We start from the raw sequence: 21,327 nt of genomic DNA on the forward strand, positions 1-21,327 counted from the left end.
TGCCTCTCCCTTTCTAAGGATGGTGAAAAAGACAGAGACGCCAGTGGGAGGGGGAGAAAAAGACACCTAGAGAGAGGGGAGTGGAGACATGCCAGAGGGCTCCAGTCTCCACCACAGCCCCCTGATGCTCAGGCCCCTCACTGCTGCACTGCGCCATCACTCCCACCAGCCAAAGACACTACGCCCTTACCCAGGTCTGAGCCAGGTCCCACAGACTCTGTCTGACTACTCCAGGCAGGATGAAGTGTCCAGCAGGGGAGTCACAATTTTCAGCACTGGGTCAAGTATAGGGATGGAGTGTTATCTCATACCCTCATGTGCACCTTCCCATCCTTTTAGGACACCCTCTTTCCCCCACACCCCACCCCACCCTGAATACCCTAGACCTGCAATCTGCTAGGAATTATGGTACCACCCACTTCCACCACCGGGACTTGGGTTGGGTCACGGGTAGGCTCACCCCCGAGCTCATGGATCCAGAAAAAAAACAAAAAAAGACTGAGACTTCATTCGATCTTTACTCCTTAGGCGGAGCACATTACCCTGTGTCTTGCACTTTATAGATGTGCAAATTTAAGATTAGCCTTGGAACAGTGTTTGTTGTTGCCAGATAAGGCCCTTTGTTCTTATCCCATCTCCCCTTTTTCTCTCTGCAGTCCATTCCCAACCACTCAAGTATTACTAATGACCCATCCTTTCTACCTCATATAAGCAAACAGCACTGTCTTTCTTTCTCACCCAGAGATTCCAAGTGGATTTGGGATTAGCTCCGCAAACTGTTTGACTCCTTTTCAGTCCTCCTGAAGACTCCTCACTGCTTTGTTTCTCCTGGACAGACAGACTAGAAGAGATTGCATCATATTAGCCAGTTTTTCTGCCCCTTGGTCTGTGTACACAATGCCCCTGCATCTGGCCTTATGTAGCTTTTTATTTCTACATCTTTGTGCTATTCTTTGTGGCTAAGAAACTTGCAAGATATGACTCCACCTTGGCAAACAGTTAGTGAGTAAGTTTTGCAGGTGTATTAAATAGCTTAAAAAAGAAAATCTCTATCCCAGCAACAGTGCAGTATCTACACATTCAATCAGATAGACAAGATAAGCCACTCCTTGATGTCTTCTGTAGCAGGGCTAGGTAGAAGCTTTGAAATGGAGTCCTCCTTCCCCCCAAATAAATCTTTCATTTGTATGTGATTCTTTGTCCAAATCTGTTCTTTAGTAGGATTATATTTATTTCTTTTCCTGATAGGAATGCATTCACTTTTTCTTCCTTTAAGTCCCCAAAATATTCTTTATCTAAGCTTTCCTCTCTGTTTTGAGAAGGATAAAGAACTGCATGGTTTGCTCATACATCAAAGTCCTATCAGTGTATCTCCTATTTGCTAGAAAATTATGCCACATATTTCACATTAAAAATGTATCATAAAATTTGTATTATGGAGTTCAAACCATGTGTTCTTGTTTCTTGTTGTTATGTATCGCACATGGAAGAGTGAACACTATAAAGGGGAAACATAAAAGAAAATGTTAGCTCAGCTCACACCCTTTCAACCATGAACCTGACCACAGTGTTTATATCTGAATCACAAGAGAGGATTATGAAAACTCACCCAGCTTTTCTCACACAGAGTCTTGCAAACATAACTGCTTTATAATAAAATAAAAACTGTGTTTGATTTTATTAAATATAACTGAAATGTTTAAGTAGGTTTTAAATCATGCCAGTTACTTTTAAATAAACCTATAAGGCCTGAGGACAGAGCAAGCTCTTTTCGGGAGCCTGAGCTTGCAGACCTTTCTCCTTTGCCGTAACCTCTAAACCTTTGACTGCTGTACCTCTATTGAAAGAGATCATATTCTATCACACTTCTTATGGTAAGTATTGTAAAACTAAAACCACGCAAGTACTGATTGTCCCACTCCAGATTATACATTTAAATTTTAAGAGTAGTGTGATGTGGTGACCTCAAACTTTTAAGGTTCCCTTTCAGGGTGCTTCTTCAATACAGTTGGTTTTGATGTGTAATATCCTTTACCCATTACTTATTTTCTCCTTCTTCACATTGTTTTAGTTCCCTTTCATTCCACCTAAGCATCGCATTATTATATTGTAGCCTTTATATAGTTGTTTCTCTTTCCTTTTTCACACAAAGCTTTTTGGTCTAAATCTTTTAAGTATTTATTTATTTATTTGCTTTTCTCTGCTGCTAATACATCGAACTACATTTTCCTTTTCCTTCTATAGAACTATCCTTTTACATATTACAGCAGTGTATTTTCCAGGCACCATCATTCATACTCTAAGCACCTCCAACTGGAAAATCCACATTATCTTTAAGAACTATTGGTCTGTTTGGAGAAACATTTGTACTCCATACCTAGTTTTTTTTATTCTATTTAAGTACTGTCATTATTTTTTGTTTGTTTTTATCTTTTCTTTGAATTTACTACTCAATTGGTGAAAATCCTCTTGAGAAAGGTGAGATTTGATTATTTCATTTCAAATCAAGCTTTACTTATAATTTTTTCATCTTTCAAATAGCATTTAAATTATATCAACTACTTTTCAGCTAATCCATTTAATGAAGAAACTTCGTAATTCAAATCAGCACAATTAAACGTAGCTTGCTGCAGGATATGGATTTAGAAATATAATATTGATAACCAACTTTGTCATTTCTAAAATGTTTTTACATAAATTATTTCATTTATCTCCCACATCTACTCCATGATATAGGCATTATTAACACTATTTTATTGATAAACTAAGAATCAGTTTTGCAATGATTTTCATGTTCATTTGCAATGAAATGCATTGAAGAGCTGGTACCCAAATCCAGTGTCTTCTGATTCCTAACCCTGAACTTGTTCCATGATACCTCAGGCTACAGGTGGGCTAAATTCTTGTGTATGCACTTTAATTCCAGACAGATTTGAATAATAATTAATGACCTGAGTATAAACATGTACTTCATATAAAAAGAAATCAATACATACTTTATATTTTCCAGTTAACAATTTTCTAATCTATATTAACTAATTTTTATTCCTATGCTTATTGATATGTTTTACATTTCTCAAGCTTTCTGATTTTGCTGGGCTTCCATTAACTTGTGGCTACTGTGCAACAGTAGACTTCTCTAGGCTTCTCCCCACATCCATGTTGCATTCATACTCACAAAACTAGTCCGAAGGTAGTTGAAAACAGCTGCATCTTTTAGATGCAGTCCATGGTAAGACATTTACTGTGGGCTAGAAGAAACATATTTCTGACAGATCCCAAATGGGATTCATCACTTTCGGTCCCATAGCTGCTTCATGTTTGTGCTTTGCAAAAACTTCCCGCATTTGGTCCTTTACAGAATTCTTCCAAACACATTGACACATGACATATCCATTTCGTCCTCCAATGTGGTGATTTTAATAATTTGTTTGAAACATTATTTAATAATGTTTCTCTAAGAGTTAATGACCTCTCTGGAGAATCACAACTTTGTCACACATAAATCTAACTAAAAATAGTCTTTGTAGTTGTTTGGTGACTTGCTCAATTATTGGGAAACATTTTTGTTAGTTTCTTACCAACACACAGTGTTTTCCAAATGTTAAAACGGAAAGATCACCATTTGACTGCTATTGTCTCTGAGTCACTGTCAGAGACTTAGATAATACTGGGCTTTACTTTCATATGATAGCTTTTGCAAGATTTTGGTTTTTATTTAATGCCAGGTTTAATAAAATGCAATCAAAATATAATAAATATCATATTATATACAACTATTCAGTTCAAAGAAAATTTATTGAGAAGCCAGTAATACACACTGCTTCATAATTTTGACCTTAATTATTAAAACTGAACTCCGAATTTCTCTTAACTTTCCCTATTGCCTCTCTAAAAATTTCTTGAAACTATTTTTTTCCAATTTTGAATACACATATTTAATTTGAAGTACAAATACTTCCTTTCATTTGCCTTTGAACCACCACCTCCAAGGTTCAACAGTGGATACTTTGAGATTTGACCCCTACTTTTTTCATGATTTTACAATCTTACATCAAATCTCCGGTCAGTCTGGTTTTTGCAGACCAGCATACTGTTTCCCTTAAAAGCCATTCTACTGTTTTGATTACTTTTAGAGACTGTGTTGCCAACCTTTTCTGGATTTCTTCTCCCTAGAACCCTTATCTCTCCTTACCTCTCTATTTTTACCATGTGGGTGAAATGTAATCATAACCAGAGGAACTTCCTGAACATTATTTTTATGATGTTGTTGTCACATAGCAAGAAATGATAATGGGCACTCCAAGATTAGATAAATAAGTAAATAAATAGAAGTGTCTTCTAGGGACTTTTTTTTTTTTTTTTTTTCTTGATAAGGAAGAAAAGCCTAACCAGACCAGCAAGGGCAAATAGGGAAATCTGTCAGAAGGAAGCAGAGGTGTTTTGTAGAATCTGAAGGCAGAGAGTACAGCCAGGCCCCACAACAGGCTGGAACCACAGAAAAGGCAGGGACAGGTTTCCAGTGTACTCCACTTGGTGTTTCCCTGCATGAAATGGCCACACAGCTGGGCTCTGCATTACTGCCAAGCTGCACCATGTTTTCATTCCAGATTACCAAGAGAGAACCTGATTGGCCCGAATCAGAGAATATCCTTATCCCTAGTTCAAACAGTGGTGGTCAAGTGGCTTGATTAAAGACGTTAACTGGCATTGAGGCTAAGCTCCCCTCAGAGCATGCTCTAGAAGGTTTAAGACATGTACGTCAAAATTTCTTTTAATTTGTCTATTTTGAATATCTTTCAGATAAAACATACACGTACTCCGATGACTACTTTCCCAGGTATGTAGAATATGAGTCATAGACTATGATTCCCAAGGAATAAGGAGAAATAACTAACGTTATATTGCTTATAGGTTTGGCTCAGGAATGTTTCACTTGGGTTAAAATAAAAAGTGAGTTTTAATTACTTTTATTTCCACCTGAAGAATAATAGTTATAATATTATTATCTGCCCTAGTTACTTACTCATCCTGAGTCAGTGAGAGAGCTGGATGAAGGACAAAATGAAACTCTAACCTGTTATCTACAGAATCCTCATTAATTTTGGAAGAAGATATCCTAGATTAGGATTCAGTTCAGGTTGTAAAAATGTAGTCTAATTAAATATAGAATTGTGTGGCTCTTAAGAATTCAAGGTAGTAAGAAATCTGGCAATATTGATACAATTTAAGATATGCATGCACACCTACATAAACAAGGATGATTTGTGCTGTGCCATTTTTAAGGGTATTGCCAATAAATAACTCAAATAATATGCAGTTATAGATATAACATAACTTAATCGCTTATACTTATTAAGAACGTTGCAGACAAATCTGTGTAGTATAAAACTTTTTTTAAAGAAGGTTTATAATATAAAGCATAGTAAAGAAGTTTCGTTTTCTTGGACAATATATTCTGACCCAAATGTATCATTAGATTGGAAATTTCTCTTTTAGGATTAAAAAAATCTAAATATAGAAAATTTCCTAGAGGATTCTTCAAGACCTTTTTGAAATGGTAAACTGAAAGGCTGAAAAGGTCTTTCAAAAACACAAAGCTTTCTCACTGTACAGGGTAAGACTGCAAGCTTTTTATTGGCCTCTAAAATGTCCTTTTTAAAAAAACAATTCTTCTCCGTGTGGAAATATCTCTGGAAGATTCAGATCTGGGCTACAGGCAGACCCACACAAAAAAGACAATCTATATTTTATGACTGTTTTTAACATTGGATTCTATAACATGAGATAATTTAAGTCATTAGTTCATTTCAAGAGTGATTTGCTGATTTGGTTACAACAAAAAATATGACAAAAAGAATCCTACATAACCATGTAGAAGTTAATCTGACGATTGATTTGATTCTTGTCATTTGAAAGGCAGTTAAGATGCAGTGTGATAGAAAGTCTTGTGATACTATCGTTCTACCAAAGACTGGGTTGGTGGTTTTTGGATTAGGATGGGAAGAATCAGAAAGAAAAATTGGTAAAACACTCATCTCAAAGCAAGCAGGCTCTTAGCTGCAGGGAAAATTCAGAAAGGAGGCTTGTTCTTTTATAACATTTGTTCCTCCAATAAATATTCATTCAACAAATAAGCATTTGTTTAGACAACAGAGATACAAAGATGAAAAGATGCGATCCTTCCCTCAAGGATTTAATAATCTGTTATCTACTATAATAAATCTCCATTTAGGCAAAATTTGAATATACAGTGCAGATTGTATCTATTATAAAGAGGCTGGCATATTAATTCACAAGCTTATGTATGTACTTCACAGATTGTCTATTTCTCTGATTACGTAGTTTGGGAGCCAAAGTCACCTTTATAGGAGAGCATGGAGGCTTCAGAAAAAAACGAATGAACTATCTCCAGACATTAAGAAATAAACATTAAAACAGCAGGTGGAAATAAGGGTTATCTTTCTTAGGTAGGGCTAGAATTGTGGATGCTTCCTCAGTCCTTAGATGGTTCAAAGCTGGGTAGAAGGGAGGCAAGCTTCCCTCACACTGGGTTCCCTGCTGCACTGCCCCCCTGATCCTACTCAGCATTGGTTTAGGCGGGAAGCTATGCTGGAGGGGAAAGAAATTTGCTTCTCTGGTCTTATCTTCCTGCTTCCCCAAATCCCTGCCTTCCTACATTAGTAAGTCAGGAACATGATCACTTTAAGGACAGCAAAGCGTCTATATCTAATAGAAAGTTAAGTATACACTTCCTGGTATTTACCCCTGGGTCACTTTATTTGTCCTTTAAACGTAATTCTACACAATTCTTGTCTTTTGATCTGTGTTAAGAGGATAATGCAGTGAGAATATCATCGGTTTGAGGTACAAACAGTTCTGGATGTTAATCACTCTTGCAATTACCAGGTTTGTAATCTTGGGAAAATGAGCATTGCTGAAGTGGAATTTTATCATCTGAAAAGTATGGATTATAATATAATACTGTACTTACAAGGGTAGCTGACTGATTTTAAAAAAAAAAAGGCTGAATGCTTTATTAGGTGAAAATTAAGGTCTAAGAAAATTCCCACCCGTTTGAATTATATTTACCCCTTAATTTAGGAAAGCAGTTCAGATTTACACTAAGCTTATTATAGCTCCTCAGTGTTCAGAGTCTCTCTCAAGGACTGAGGACAAATCCCCACCTGTTCCCAGGGTTGAGTATCCTGATGACAATAGAACTCCTGGGTAGCCTTCCCTGGTGCCTCAGACTTCCAGGTAGATATGCAGATGAGACCCTCACTGTGACCACTGCCACACTTGGAACCAAAGTATCTCCATGTTTTCAAGCCTTCTGTTTATTTGTTTTAATGTACAAGTAACCATAATCCAAGCTCCAACCCTGTGCGAATGCAAGAAGTCCAGTCCCTAACCTAAGTATTTTGGGGAATCCTCCAGAATGTGCTTATAGGTTCCAAAAACCTTATTCTTGGTTGCCTCTTGGGCACCCCTAGCTCTGTGTCACTGCTCTAGTTTTCTTTCCCCATCTTGTTTAGAATTCTTCATGCTGGCAGATCTTTCCAGTCTCCTTTCCCCCAAACTTTGACAAAGACTCTTCTTTTCAAGGGCTCCAAAGCACTGGCAATATAAGCTCCTGTGTTTGACTGACTTTACAAAAAAGTAGACATCATTAGAAGGACATATGAACACTGATCAAGAGAATAAAAATTTAATGTTAGATATCATTGCCTGAGAGTCCATTAACTTCCCCCCTCATAGGAAATACTACTGGTTCTTAGCTAACCCTAGCCATACTAACCCTAGTTATATAAAAATTGCTGGGGTTTACACTTTTCTCCTGGACCAAGGGTCTATCTTTGATATCCACTCACCCCAAATTCAAGAAACCTACACCCACGGCACAGTCCCTGTCAGAGAAAGTAAAAATTTAATGAGGATATACTCAGGAACACATTGTTGCAACAACTTCGCCTTTTCCCTCCTCCTTCATTATTGCTTTTCCTTTCCTTTTTGTCTCATTCCCAGCAGTATATAAACAGACAGTACTGTCTGACATCTTTTTAAAAAAAAAGAAAAGAAAAGTTCCCTTGATATTAGATTGCCTATAGTTACCTCTCCATTGCTCTGCACCTTTCATAGCAAAACTTGGAAGTGCCATCTACATTCTGTCCATATTTGCTGACTTCTCTTCCTCTTCTCTTCTTTCTTGAACCTACTCTATTCGATCTTCTGTCTTCAATAATCCACTGACTCAACTTTTGTCAAGATCACCAATGAAATCTACATGGCAAATCTTAGTCTCATTATACGTGGTCCATCTGTAGCATTTGACACATTGACACTGTACTTCTTGAGACACTTGCTTCTCCAGACTCTGGGCCACCCCCTTTTTGGTTTTCCTCCTCAATTAGTAGCAGCTTCTTCTCCTTTGCTGGTTCCTGAACCTTCGACAAGAGAGTGCCCAGGGCTCAGTCTAGTGAGCCTCTTCTCTATCTACACTCATTCCGTTAGTAATTCCATCCTCTCTCATGGCTTTCAGTAACGTTTAAACACTGGTGAAGCCGAAACATATACCTGCCTATTCAAAGAAATGTCTACTAAGCAAATCAGGTTAACACTTAGCAAAAACAACTTCTGATAGACCCTAAGCTTACTCTTTTTTATCAATCTTACAACTTCCCAGCCCCTTAAAATAGTTTTATTTAGTTTTACAGAAATCTTTCATTTTTATTTGGATATTGGAACCCTACATTTATGTCATAGAATTTGGGAGCTGAAAAGAACAATAGGGATTAAATAATTTAATATCCTTGTTCATAAATAAGGAAACTGAAATTCAGAGAATTTATGTCCAAATCACCCATGCAGAAGTAATGATTTTTTAAAAATTGAATTTACTTATTTAATCTACTTAGATAATAAAGTATTTGAGGCATTTTCTTTAAAGCACTTCACAATAAAATAATAATAAAATATAAATACAAACTTTAAAAATAGAGACTAGAGAAAATTTATATGAAAGTAGAAAATTTGAACCCTAGTAAAAGATGCAATTAATATTATTTTAAATCTTGGAATGTCAGTAAATGTGCTGATTAGTTAGAAGATCATTTCAGACATGTTGAGAACAGTGGAGAATCTGATCTGGACCAAAACTCAGAGGTGCGCTAGTCTCTGGGCATATTTATTAATATATTTTAAATAGTAATCAATCTTCAACATAAAACACTGCCAAACATTTGTGCTTGAAGTTTATTAGATATTTGCAATAGGCTGGAGCTATTTGGCATTGCCAAGTAAAGACATACATTTTAATTTGTTGGTTAGGCAACTGCTTCTTTATAATAGTTTATTTGCAATGATTAATCATTTGAGACCTGCCTGTAGACACAAGGCACTGCATTATAAATCACGTCTTATTTTCATTCATAGAGAATGAAATGATGTTCATTTTTTGGACATGATTTATCATTTGCAGGTTGTATCTGCTATCTGTGTGGGCTAGGAAAAATGGATGGATTGTCTTATTAAAAATTCTTCACCTTTTGCTATTATATTCTCTGTATAGCCAGAGAAAAACCATGAGCAGGGACTATTCCATATCCCAATATTAAGCTGTAATGAATTACCAATGGAAAGAAAGGTTATGGATGAGTTTCTTTGTTATCAGATAAGCGAAATACATGCCAGGATCTGGATCTTCAAATCATTTCATACAGGTATCATTTGATCTGTTTTTTTTTAAACGATACCTACGTACTATTTACATATACTGTCTTCTTTCAGAAGCATGGGAGTAATATAGGTGTTCTGCCTTGAGATAAGAGTTCTTTTTCCTTTGATGCAATTCCCTCCAGCTCTCAGTGATATGTAATCTCAAAGTTAAAACATTTGCTGCTGTTTTATGAAATGCCACTCTCACTGCCTGAAATGTTCTTCTGTCCCCAACCTGCTATTGTGAAAGCTGGTCACCAGGGCCATTATCACTGTTTGGTGACAATGGTAGGTTGCCTACTGTAATCCTAATAGGATTATTCAGATGAGGCTATAAGGAAAGTTAATCAAACATCAAGAGCAAGTAGTATTCAGAGCTTTAGGACCAGACTTGCATTACAATCCTAGCACTGACAGTTACTATGTGTCTTTTGACAGTTTACCTCTCTAGCTTGCAAATTCCTTATGTGCACAATGGGGCTTTTAAAAAATGCATCTCATAGGGTTGTCCTGAGGGTTGAATGAGCACTGGCATAAAGAAAAGCTTTCACAATTGTTATTTATTGCTGATATTACACATAAGGTTAGGGAAAATACTTTAATCTATCTGAATCTCAGACTTATCTGTAAAGTGGAAAACAATAATATTTCTGCAGAATTTCCCTTGGTTTTTGATATAATGCATGTAAAACAGCACAGTATTTGGATGTAATAGGTGATCAATCATTTTATTGCATCTGCCAAGCTGAGTCTACGATATTTCTCTGGCCTCTTATTTTTTAATCATCACTGTCAGTTAATATTTATTTAGTAAACAGAGTGTTAGGGGTATGTTCAGAGTGATATTCTTGGCAAATAAACAGGAAGTACAATGTATAGATTAGAGCACAGATAATCTAGGTTCTAATCCCAGCTCTGCCATTTACTAGTCTTGTGACCTTCAGCAAATTATATAACCAATCTGTGCCTCAGATTCCTTATCCCTAAGTGGGAATGCTATAGTGCCTATCTGGTCGAATTGTTGTGAGAATTAAATGAATGAATATATATAATGCACTTCAAGTAGTATCTGTCACACAACAAGTGCTGAATAAGTATTTGCTATTTTTGTTCCCCCAAAGAGGGTCCAAAACACATCTTTTCAAATTCATACACACATACACATACACACTTGCATTTACTGACTTACTTGCCTATCTACCTTGGCTGGTCAAGGCTGAATAAGAGCATGCAATAATTTACCCAATATTGAATTTAGCTGAGAGATTAGTTTTGAACTATGTGTAAAGTAGATTCTAACAAGGCAAATTATTTCCTTATTATAGGGAAAATGAGTATGACCTTGAAGACACACCAATTTATGGTAACTTAGATAATGTGGTCCCAGGTAAGTTTTATTTTTCCAGAAATTAAATTTATTTATAAATCAATTACCTCACTTAATTCCACAAAGAATTTGAGGTAGCTCATTTTTTGTCACAGTCACGTTTAAATGTTCCAATGGTAACCATAAATTCAGTATTTTTAGCATATCATTTAGCATACATTTCCAAAGCTGCATATCATAAATCATATTGCAACATTCAGTGTAAATCAACATCCTGTTTTTCTATATTCTCTTTATTTTACTCTAGTAGTAATGAGAATACCGGAAGACTCTATTACCATGAATTTTGACACACACAGAATTCTATGAAATAAAGTTATTTCTAGAACAGTAAATGACCCAGGAAAACAGTGCTTTACGCTCTGTGTATAAAAGCAAATCTACAGTGAATAATTTGGAACAAAGAACACATTCTCTGGTTTCTCTTGTTTTAACTGCTTCTTTTAAAGTAGAGAACCTAGGTTTACACTGATGACAAGCAGGGAAAGAGAAGCGCCAAACCATCACTGAGTGGGTTATACATTTTTTTGTTCTTTTGTAACAAGTACTCTTCAGTTCCCAGCATCCCTTATTACTTGAAATATCCCAACCACCCCAAAAATAAAATGCCCCTAAATGCCTCAGAACAAACAGCTGTGATCTAATTCCAGAGCTCTGATGAGAGAAGCTGTTGAGAGTAACGCTAGCATTTAACGCTATCCTTGCCCTGTAAGAAGTTCACTTAATTCATGATAGGAGACTTGGGGGTTAATTCCTGTTGATCTCTGAGTCTCAAACACAGAGATTTCCAGTAATGGGCTAAATTTATCTGAATCTCTATATATCAAAACAGTATGGAATCTCCTAACGTTACACACATGAGAATTTTATAGGAGTCAAGAATTTATTTAATTTTTGTCTTTCCCCCCATTGTAAAGTATCCTCTAAGCTCTGCACTCTGAGGAATCAGAAACTATTTTTCAGGAATAGACTATTAAAAATAATTTTCCTTCCCATTTCCCCTTGCAGAATTTTGGTGCCCACCTGTAATACCTGAGGACTTAATTTCTTATGTATTCTGGTGGCTCAAAGCCCACCATATCTGCAGTCGCCATGTCTAATGAGCACAGGTGTCACTCCTACAGGTTCTGATTTAGTAGTTCCATGATAAAGCTCAGGAACCTGCTATTTAACAAGCCTTCCAGGTGATTCTAATGCATGTTTTCCATGACCCATGCTTTGAGAAACATCACCCTATGGGCCAGTTCTCTGCATTGCTTTTCAGAAAGGGTTGAATGATTTTGAAGTACCTTGTATTATAGTAAACATATATTTTTATCTATGGGGTCAAACTGGTGCAATCCACATCTCTTCCAGGTTACTTGCCGTCCTACAAGTCATTAACTCTCCTTCTTCTCCCTTTTAAATAGGAGTATTTGGGGAAAGAAAGGTACGGATGATTCAGTAAGCATCCCCACAGGATGAAATAAGTGCAGGTCTGCTGGCTGGTGGACATGGTACAAAAACCCCCAAGTACTTAGTACCAGCATTATACACCCCAGACCCTCAAAACAGCCTGGCTGAACTGTCCTGTCACTGATTTATGGGACGACAAACATAATCTAAACCCTCTTTTTCAAAAATGGTATGTAAGGTTAAGAAGGCCTCTTAGTAAAATGTCTTACTTATGGAAAAAATTACCAAATCGTAATCATCAATATACGTGCTCTGTGCTTTATGCCGTCTGCACCATTTGTAATCACGTTTAAAGAGAACACAGACAATCCTTTAACTTGTGGGATCTCAATAACATCTAAATGGCAGTTTAAGTTGAGATTGTCATGTCCTACAATGGTATAAAAAATTAATATGATCTAGTCCTTATCCCAAGTGACCTTCTTTTGTCTAATTGTTAATGCTGCAGGGCAACAGACTTCTCCACAGTCTGATCTGCAGAGCAGTTTGTGCTTCCTTACCTCTTTGTTTCTTCACAAAAAAGCCTAGTCAAATGATCCCTGAAGGTTTCACATTTATAGCTAAATGTTGTTTGGGTCATGTACTTTTATTCATGCCAGCATTTTTTATTTTTCCATTGTAAATCTCTTTTCCACTCCCAAGAACCAGTGGATGAAAACTACTATGAACAAATGAAAGCCCGGCCAGAGAGATCTGTGAACAAACTGCAAGAAGACGCCCCACCTTCACAGGTAAGTCTTGTTTTCCGTATCAAGGGCCAAGTTCAGCCTAGGTCATAGCACAGCTGCATGTTTCAAGAGCATAAGAGCAGCACATTCTGATAAACATCAGAAGTAGCCTGTTAGAAATTTTGCATTCTGAATCGGTGTCAAATCTGGAGCCTGAGCTCTAATGAAAAGCTCAAAGGCAAATAAATAGTACTCAGAGCTACACTTAAAGAGTCAAAATTACGTACAACTACAAAGGCAGTAGATTTCAAGGGAAAAGTGGATTCTCTTCCTAAAGTATTAGTTAAGCTTTTCCTTTCAGAGCGAAAAAAAATTACATGTATCATAGAAATAAATATAAAAGGTGACACAGGCAGAATTCTCAGAAGACCCAGATGTCGGGAATTTATGGCAGATGGGGAGAAAGAGACCTTTAGTGAAAAGATAAATTAACCAACTATAAAAGACCATACTTCTGTTTTATTTTTTAAAAAATGAGTGTAAATTTAATACAAGTCCTATGGCTATGGTCTTATGACAGGAGATTTACACGTGGCTTGTGTGGAGATAGGCAGGACTAAAGCCTAAGTAGAAACAGAAAAACCCAGGAAGAAATGGGTAGTTTATCTTTTTACTACCACAATCAGTTCAGCATCCTCAGACATGGCACTGCCATTCACGATGCTTAGCATACGTGAGGCTGAAATGTTATAAATGTCAGTTTTGATGGTTCTTTCTTCTCCCCGATCTCGTCCCTTTTATTATGTGCTCTTGTGCTATTCCCTAGAAACAGTCATAGGGCCAGCATTTCCTGTGCAGTTTTTACATGTCAGGCTTGTATTATGTGCTTTACAGGCATATCTTTTTAGATTCCTGTAAGGGAGACAGCACGGTTATTCCCATTTGACAGAGGCTTGCAAAAGATGAAAAACTTAACCTAGAGACTCAGAAACTAAGTGGGGAGACAGAATCCAAACTTAGTCCTGCCTAATAGAAAACACTCTCCTCCCAAAGATGGGTCAGAACGTGGAAACCTCCCATTAAGATAGAATTTCTCTTTTTCTTTGTATGAATCTCCTAAAAAATCAAATTCTTGAAATTTTTATTAAGAAACCAAGATGTGGTGAGGTTTAAGCAAAATGTAAGGTCGTCCTCTCATGGGCAAATCTGTCATGTGATGTTCAATTAATTGTAAATGTATTTTTTAGATAAAATATATGAAAAACTGCATGTTATAATATGATCTGCAAAATTCATGGTAATATTCATGATAATAAAGAGAAAACCTGTCAAGAAGGTTAAAATGTAACTACACCACCTGAAATGCAGAGATTCACAGGACCTTAGTTATGAAACAACTGAGAATTCTGAGTAGAAGTTGCTGTTTAAAACATGTAAATTAAACAGGCCAGCTTTATTTGTGCTGCGTCTGGTTTTTACTGAACTGGAAATTGTGCAAAGCCTTAAAATATCTTTCAAAGTCTGCTACTTTATAAATTATATATTTAAAGACACTTCTAAGGAGATTAGTCTTCATTCTATTTCACCCTTCTGACAAATTTAATTTCAAAAATTATTTCTTTTCTTTCTTTTTCTTTCTTTCTTTCTTTTTTGCGGTATGCGGGCCTCTCACTGTTGTGGCCTCTCCCGTTGTGGAGCACAGGCTCCGGACGCGCAGGCTCAGAGGCCATGGCTCACGGGCCCAGCCGCTCTGCGGCATGTGGGATCTTCCCACCGGGGCACGAACCTCTGTCCCCTGCATCGGCAGGTGGATTCCCAACCACTGCGCCACCAGGGAAGCCCAATTTCAAAAATTAGAAGTAATCTCTTTGGTTTTTTAAATTAATTTTTATTGGAGTATAGTTGATTTACAATGTTGTGTTAGTTTCAGGTGTTCAGCAAAGTAAATCAGTTATACATATACATATATCCACTCTTTTTCAGATTCTATTCCCAGATAGGTCATTACAGAGTATTGCGTAGAGTTCCCTGTGCTATACAGTAGGTTCTTATTAGTTATCTATTTTACATATAGTAGTGTGTATATGTCAATCCCAATCTCCCAGTTTATCCCACCCAGAAGTCATCTCTTCATATTTGATCAATTCCATTTTATTAGAATGACCATTATCATCAAAAACACTACCCAGGGCTTCCCTGGTGGTGCAGTGGTTGAGAGTCCGCCTGCCGATGCAGGCGACACAGGTTCGTGTCCCGGTCCGGGAAGATCCCACATGCCGCGGAGTGGCTGGGCCCGTGAGCCATGGCCACTGAGCCTGCGCGTCCAGAGCCTGTGCTCCACAACGGGAGAGGCCACAACAGTGAGAGGCCCGCATACTGCAAAAAAAAAAAAAAAACAAAAACAAACGAAAAAAACACTGCCCAGTTAGCTACTATGATACATAGTTACTTTGGTCAATTACAAAAGCATAACGAATCTATAATATAATGCAATAAAGCCTGATGGATAGTGTTTGTTGGAAAAGGAAATAAGCTTCTTGTCCTTTGAAAATGATGTGTACAGTTCAGAAGTTGTAATTTCAGTATCTAAGTCTACTATTAACTAGGAAGAGATGATCAGGAAACCTAACGATAAAATGAGTTCATGAGAGTTCCCATGTCTTAAAAAAATGTGAAGGATGCAAGTGTAAACTTGTTTCTCTTCTCTTATCCTCCTGTTAAAACCTCTCACCTATCCCTCCTTTCCCTCCTATGTCAGAAGCAACCTCTCCTCTTTCCAAAGCCAATACTCCTACTTGTACTCTTGAGTATTTCTCCTATTTCCTTCAAGATCTTGCACATTCAATTATTTAATTTGTCTCCATTTCTTTCTTTAAATGAATTACTATTGACCTACCAATATACACAAATCCCTGCAATATTTAAAAACAAATAAAACAACAAAGCTCTACTTCAACCTGTTTTTCTCTCTAATTCCTAAACTGGTTTTTACTTTCTTCCATGGTTTCCATTTCTCTTCATAGATACAAATTCTTTTTTCCCTGTCAATATTTTCCATGCATCTATTCAAGTAAAACAACACTCTGGAAGTCACAAATGACTATTACACGTACACATTGTGGTCCTTTCTCAGGACTCTTGTTCTTTGAACTCTGCAGGACTTGATAAAGCAGACCAGTTGTTGACCAGACATACATTACTTGCTTTCAGTTATAAGTGCAAAAACCCAATTCAAACCACTTTAGCATAAAAGGGAAATCACTGGCTCATGTAACTGGGAGATGAAAGGGTGTCTTTTGTTTTTGAAATGATTGACTATGAGAGCTCTCTCCATTTCTTCACCCTGATTCTCTGTTACTGACTTCATTCTCTTCTATTACAAACAGACTCTTCCATTGAGGCTGGGAAAGCCACTGGAGACTCAGATTTTCTTCCTCCCAAATCCAGAAAAAGATATCTTTTCTATTTCTGCATCTGTACCTCAATCCCAAAGATGCCATGTAATTGGCTCTACTGAAGTCACATGTCCACCCTTGGGCCAACTTCTGTTGGCAGGAGGATGGGTAGTGTAATTGGTTCCAGCCTGGGTTGCATGCTTAATCCTGTGTTAAGCTTGGAGTACAGTATTGTGATTGATAGGCTCTCCAGGACCAGATAGAAGAGGGAAATTTCCTAAAGGAAAATGGAGAATTTATCAAAGAAAGAGAATAGAACAAAGTGCTGGACAGTCAAAAAAGATATCCACCCCTTTGTATTACCGAGTGCCTTTTGGTTATTTTTCTAACTTCACTGACATCTTCTCTATCTATCTAGTCAAAGGCAAAGCAGGTCTGAAAAGCATGAGGTGTATTCAGGAAGCAGTGAAATGTCCAGTTTGCTTGAAATAGAGAGTTTATGTAGGTGAGTACTGGGAATCAAAATAGAAAGTGTGGAAGTATAAGCATAGAAAACCTTGAATGCCATGCTATAAAATTCAGATTCTAGGCTAAAATTTTTGAGACAGAATGGTAAAATATTGAAGTTATGCCTTAGGAAGATAACTTGAAGACAGTATATGGGCTAACTGGCAGAGTGTAGAGACTCAAGCAAAGATACAAGTTACCTATCTTCTATACAATTTTCCAGAAATGATTATTTTACAAATAAAAAGTCAGACAAACATACAAGAGAGGTTGTAAATAGAGCCATCCCCCTGCCTGGTAGAGAAGATTTAAGACATTTAACTTTTAGCATGAAAACAAGTGCCTACAGGGAGAAGCTTATCCATGCATAGGGGTTTTGTTAATCCAAATGTTGCTTCTTTACCCTAGACTCCACAAATTGATATACCTTTGGTTTACTCTGAATGGTAAATCCTTAATACAGAATATTTTGGTTTATTCAATAGCTGTCCTAAAGTTTTAGCCTACAACTCTGATAATTTAGCCTACAGCTCTGATAACCTTGAAAAACCAGGTTTGAATCGCGCAGGGCTGCTTAAACGCTGATTGTTTTCACCAGATGCATACTACAGTGCTACACGGTGAGGGGTTAGTTGAATTTGTGGATGCGGAACTACGGAAATGGAGGGGCTGACTGTAAAATTATATGTGAATTTTTACCTGCTCAAGGGGTTGGCATCCCTAACCCCCATGTTGTTCAAGGGTCAACTGTATATCATCTCTATTTGCTAATAATGTTGTAAGACAGGTACGCTCTTTTTATAGCAAGAGGCTCAAAATAGTTAAAACAAACAAACAAACAAATAAAAACTGCCCAAGGTCCCATGACCAGTATATTACAGAGCTGGAATTCAATCCTAAACTTTCAAACACCAAATTCAAGGTCTTGTCTTCAGGCCTATTGCTTTCCCCAAGCTTCTCTAGTCTCCTGCCCTTCTTATTCTAGTACTGACGCAGCTCTAGGCCAGAGAGGACTACCAGGCTTTCTTGGATGCAAATGAGTATCTCCAAGACCAACCTAAAGGAGCTCAAACAGGATCTGGGGACAGGTAGGCAAGAAGGAAGTAAAAAAAAGGAGAAAAAGGAAAAAATGGGAAAATGAGAAATGCAAATCTTGCCAAATGCCAGTAATATAAATGGACAGTTAACCTTATACTTTTTTTTTATAATGTAGCAAACACATATAAGTTCTTTTTTTTTTACCCAATTTTAATATTTATTTATTGCTGTGTTGGGTCTTTGTTGCTGTACGTGGGCTTTCTCCAGTTATGGCGAGTGGGGGCTACTCTTTGTTGCAGTGCACGGGCTTCTCATTGCGGTGGCTTCTCTTATTGCGGAGCACAGGCTCTAGGCATGTGGGCTTCAGTAGTTGTGGCACATGGGCTCAGTAGCTGTGGCATGCGGACTCTAGAGCACAGGCTCAGTAGTTGTGGCACACAGGCATAGTTACTCTGCGGCATGTGGGATCTTTCTGGACCAGGGATCGAACCCGTGTCCCCTGCATTGGCAGGAGGATTCTTAACCACTGTGTCACCAGGGAAGTCCCTAACATTATACTTCTGAGTCTCAAAAATGTAGAAAAATTTGGGAGTTTTGCGGGTACCATCAAATGACCAAGTATTAAACATATGTAAAGCAGATTTTTGATTGGTTAAATTCCTTCCTGTCATGCTTTGTTCCCAGTTTAACAAATCAGTATTGTTACTTGATAGGCGAAACATAGGGCAGGCACTCCCTGAGGTGAAGGCAGGGGGAGAGGCAGGTAAAAATCCATCTAAAAGGTTCATGTATATTTTGAGTATAAAAAGAAATAAAACTATACACACAAAAAGTTCACTTAAGCATTTTCCACCCCAAAGTGTTATCATCCTAATTGACAAATTTGGCAAATAAGGTAGCTGAAGCCCAGAAGACAAGCTGTGTGTTTTTTATAGGCCTTAGAAATACCCAGAGGTTATCAAAGTTAAAGAATGGCTAACAATGAAGAATTAATATACCTTTCTTTCTAGGAAACTGAAGTAAAGATGTTCTATGCCTCACTAGATCACAGCTGTGAGGGGAAGCGCAGAAAGCCCAAGAAACAGAAAACTTATTTGTCAGACAAGGATGAAGATGGGCAGGTACATGCAATGGATATCAACCTTTCTAAGGCCACTTTGGTGGACAGTTTCCCACCAGAAAGCCAGGCAATAGAGGAAAACATTCATGATGATCCCATCAGGCTGTTTGGATTGATCCGTGCACAGAAGGAAACCGTAAACTAGCTGGACTATGGATCTAGCTCAGTGACCCAGCTCTTACTGGAAGTGGTTGTTAAAGAAATGAAGACCCCATATGACACAACATGATTTGTCAGGGTGATGAGCTGATTGTCTGTTGGTGCGATGGTGGCTTATCTTTTATACAGAGCTTATGTTATACACAGCAAATGGAATACCATACAAATTAGTTATTTAAATTAGTTATTTGAATTCACTTAAAAAATACTGATGTAGTCAAATGTAAACGAAATCAAGTTTGCAAATTGATCCTGATAACAAAATCATAACTTCAAAACAATTATTAATACTCAGCGAAATAAACCAAAAAAAAAAGGTTTTAAGCATAAATATGTTCTGGATCATGTTGAAAGAGAAATAAAAGTCAATGTTTTTTTTTTAAACAGTTCTCGTTTCTCATCAACGTGAAACATCCCATAGTTGGAAGAAATTTCTGACTGAAAGGCATGGGAGACATTAAAACTTATTTCTAAGAGACAGGGATAATCTTCTTAAGAAATACTTTTCACAAATGGAAATATCTTTATTACTTCTAAAAATTATTATAAAATTAATGCATATTCCTTGTAACAATAAACAGTATCAAAAAGAATTTAGATATTCTACTAGCCAGAGATAATTACTGTGATCAACTTTCTATATATTCTAGATGTTTTTCTGGGCATGACCATATATATACCCACATATATGACCATTAGTTGTTTTTTTCACCAAAAAAGAAAAAAGGGGAATGATTATTTTCTACATATTATTTAAACTTTTTTCACTTAACAATAATATATTATAGATTTATTTCCACTGTCATTTTTAACTGTAACTAACTACAGTTATAATTTTAATACCTGCATAGCATTTCATTGATTATACCAAAACTCATTTAAATAATTTTGAAGTACATTTAGCTCATTTCCAATCTCTGGTTTTTTGCTTTTACAAATAACATTGTAATGAGAATGCATCTCAGCGCATAGTTGGTACTTGTCTGACTTCTCCTTGAGGCTAAATGTCTAGGGAAAGAATTGCTGCTTTAAAAGGTGTGCATTCTGTAAGTCTCTACAGAATATATTTCTGAAAGACCAAGAGTTCGGTCAAAGTGTGTGTCCTATTTAAACTCATAAGTGCTCTTAAATTGCCCTCCAAAAAAAAAATTAAAAAAAAAAAACTTTCTATCTCTCTCAATTTGGAGTAGGCGTTTAATTCGGTCTCAAATCATCACTGACCAAGAAAATTGTACATGACGGCTATCAGTCCTGCCCTCTGACCAGAGCTTAGTCACGCTTTCTTCAATTGTTTGTGGAACTCCTGAGGCAGTTTATGTACTAAGTTATACAATGATGAGGGAAACTGAGACTCTGCACCCGTTGAACTACAGGCTAGGACCAGGCTAGGAGAAAAGATGAGTAACAGGTTAACAAAGAAAAGTGTAGCTACTAGTAAGAAAAATACTATTAAGAAAACAGAAGAAAGAGATAATGGAGAGAGGGCATCTCTGAAAAAGAAATTTTAATTCTGAGAACTGAACAATGAGAAGAAGCCACCCAAGTAAAGAGAGGAAGGAAGAGCACATTTTGTGGAAGAATTCTATCCATATTTGGAAGTGCCTACTTCTGTCAATAATTATTTTCCATTATGAATCTGTAGAAAATTAAATGCTGATGACGAAGTAAAATATTTTAAGTTGTCCACAATGCCATAGGAAAGACAAAAATACTAATATTTAAGCGCAGAAGGAATCAGGTTTCTGATTCCAGAGAAGAGCCAAGAAAAACCCACAACAAATAAAGTTAATAATTACATACTGACTTTAAGTTTTTATGTTTAATTTAAAATAAAATCTTTGCTATCATATATGTTTATGTTGTTGCATTTCTATATATACC

The 21,327-nt window shown here is 36.9% G+C and overlaps 1 protein-coding gene across 1 annotated transcript in view; it reads left to right on the plus strand.

Annotated features, from left to right (window-relative positions):
* Positions 1-19,432, plus strand: part of TRAT1 (T cell receptor associated transmembrane adaptor 1) — a gene marked incomplete at both ends in the record, with an annotated part of 48,494 nt that extends 29,062 nt beyond the window's left edge. Inside the window, 4 exon segments of the mRNA XM_082839246.1 lie at positions 4,804-4,840; positions 11,043-11,104; positions 13,202-13,290; positions 19,178-19,432. Of these exon segments, the coding sequence (XP_082695372.1) occupies positions 4,804-4,840; positions 11,043-11,104; positions 13,202-13,290; positions 19,178-19,432 (443 nt within the window).
* Between the last annotated feature and the right edge of the window lie 1,895 nt (positions 19,433-21,327).

This window comes from Leucopleurus acutus (genome assembly GCF_964270905.1).
Source record: "Leucopleurus acutus genome assembly, chromosome: 5".
In the NCBI taxonomy this organism is placed as follows: Eukaryota; Metazoa; Chordata; class Mammalia; order Artiodactyla; family Delphinidae; genus Leucopleurus; species Leucopleurus acutus.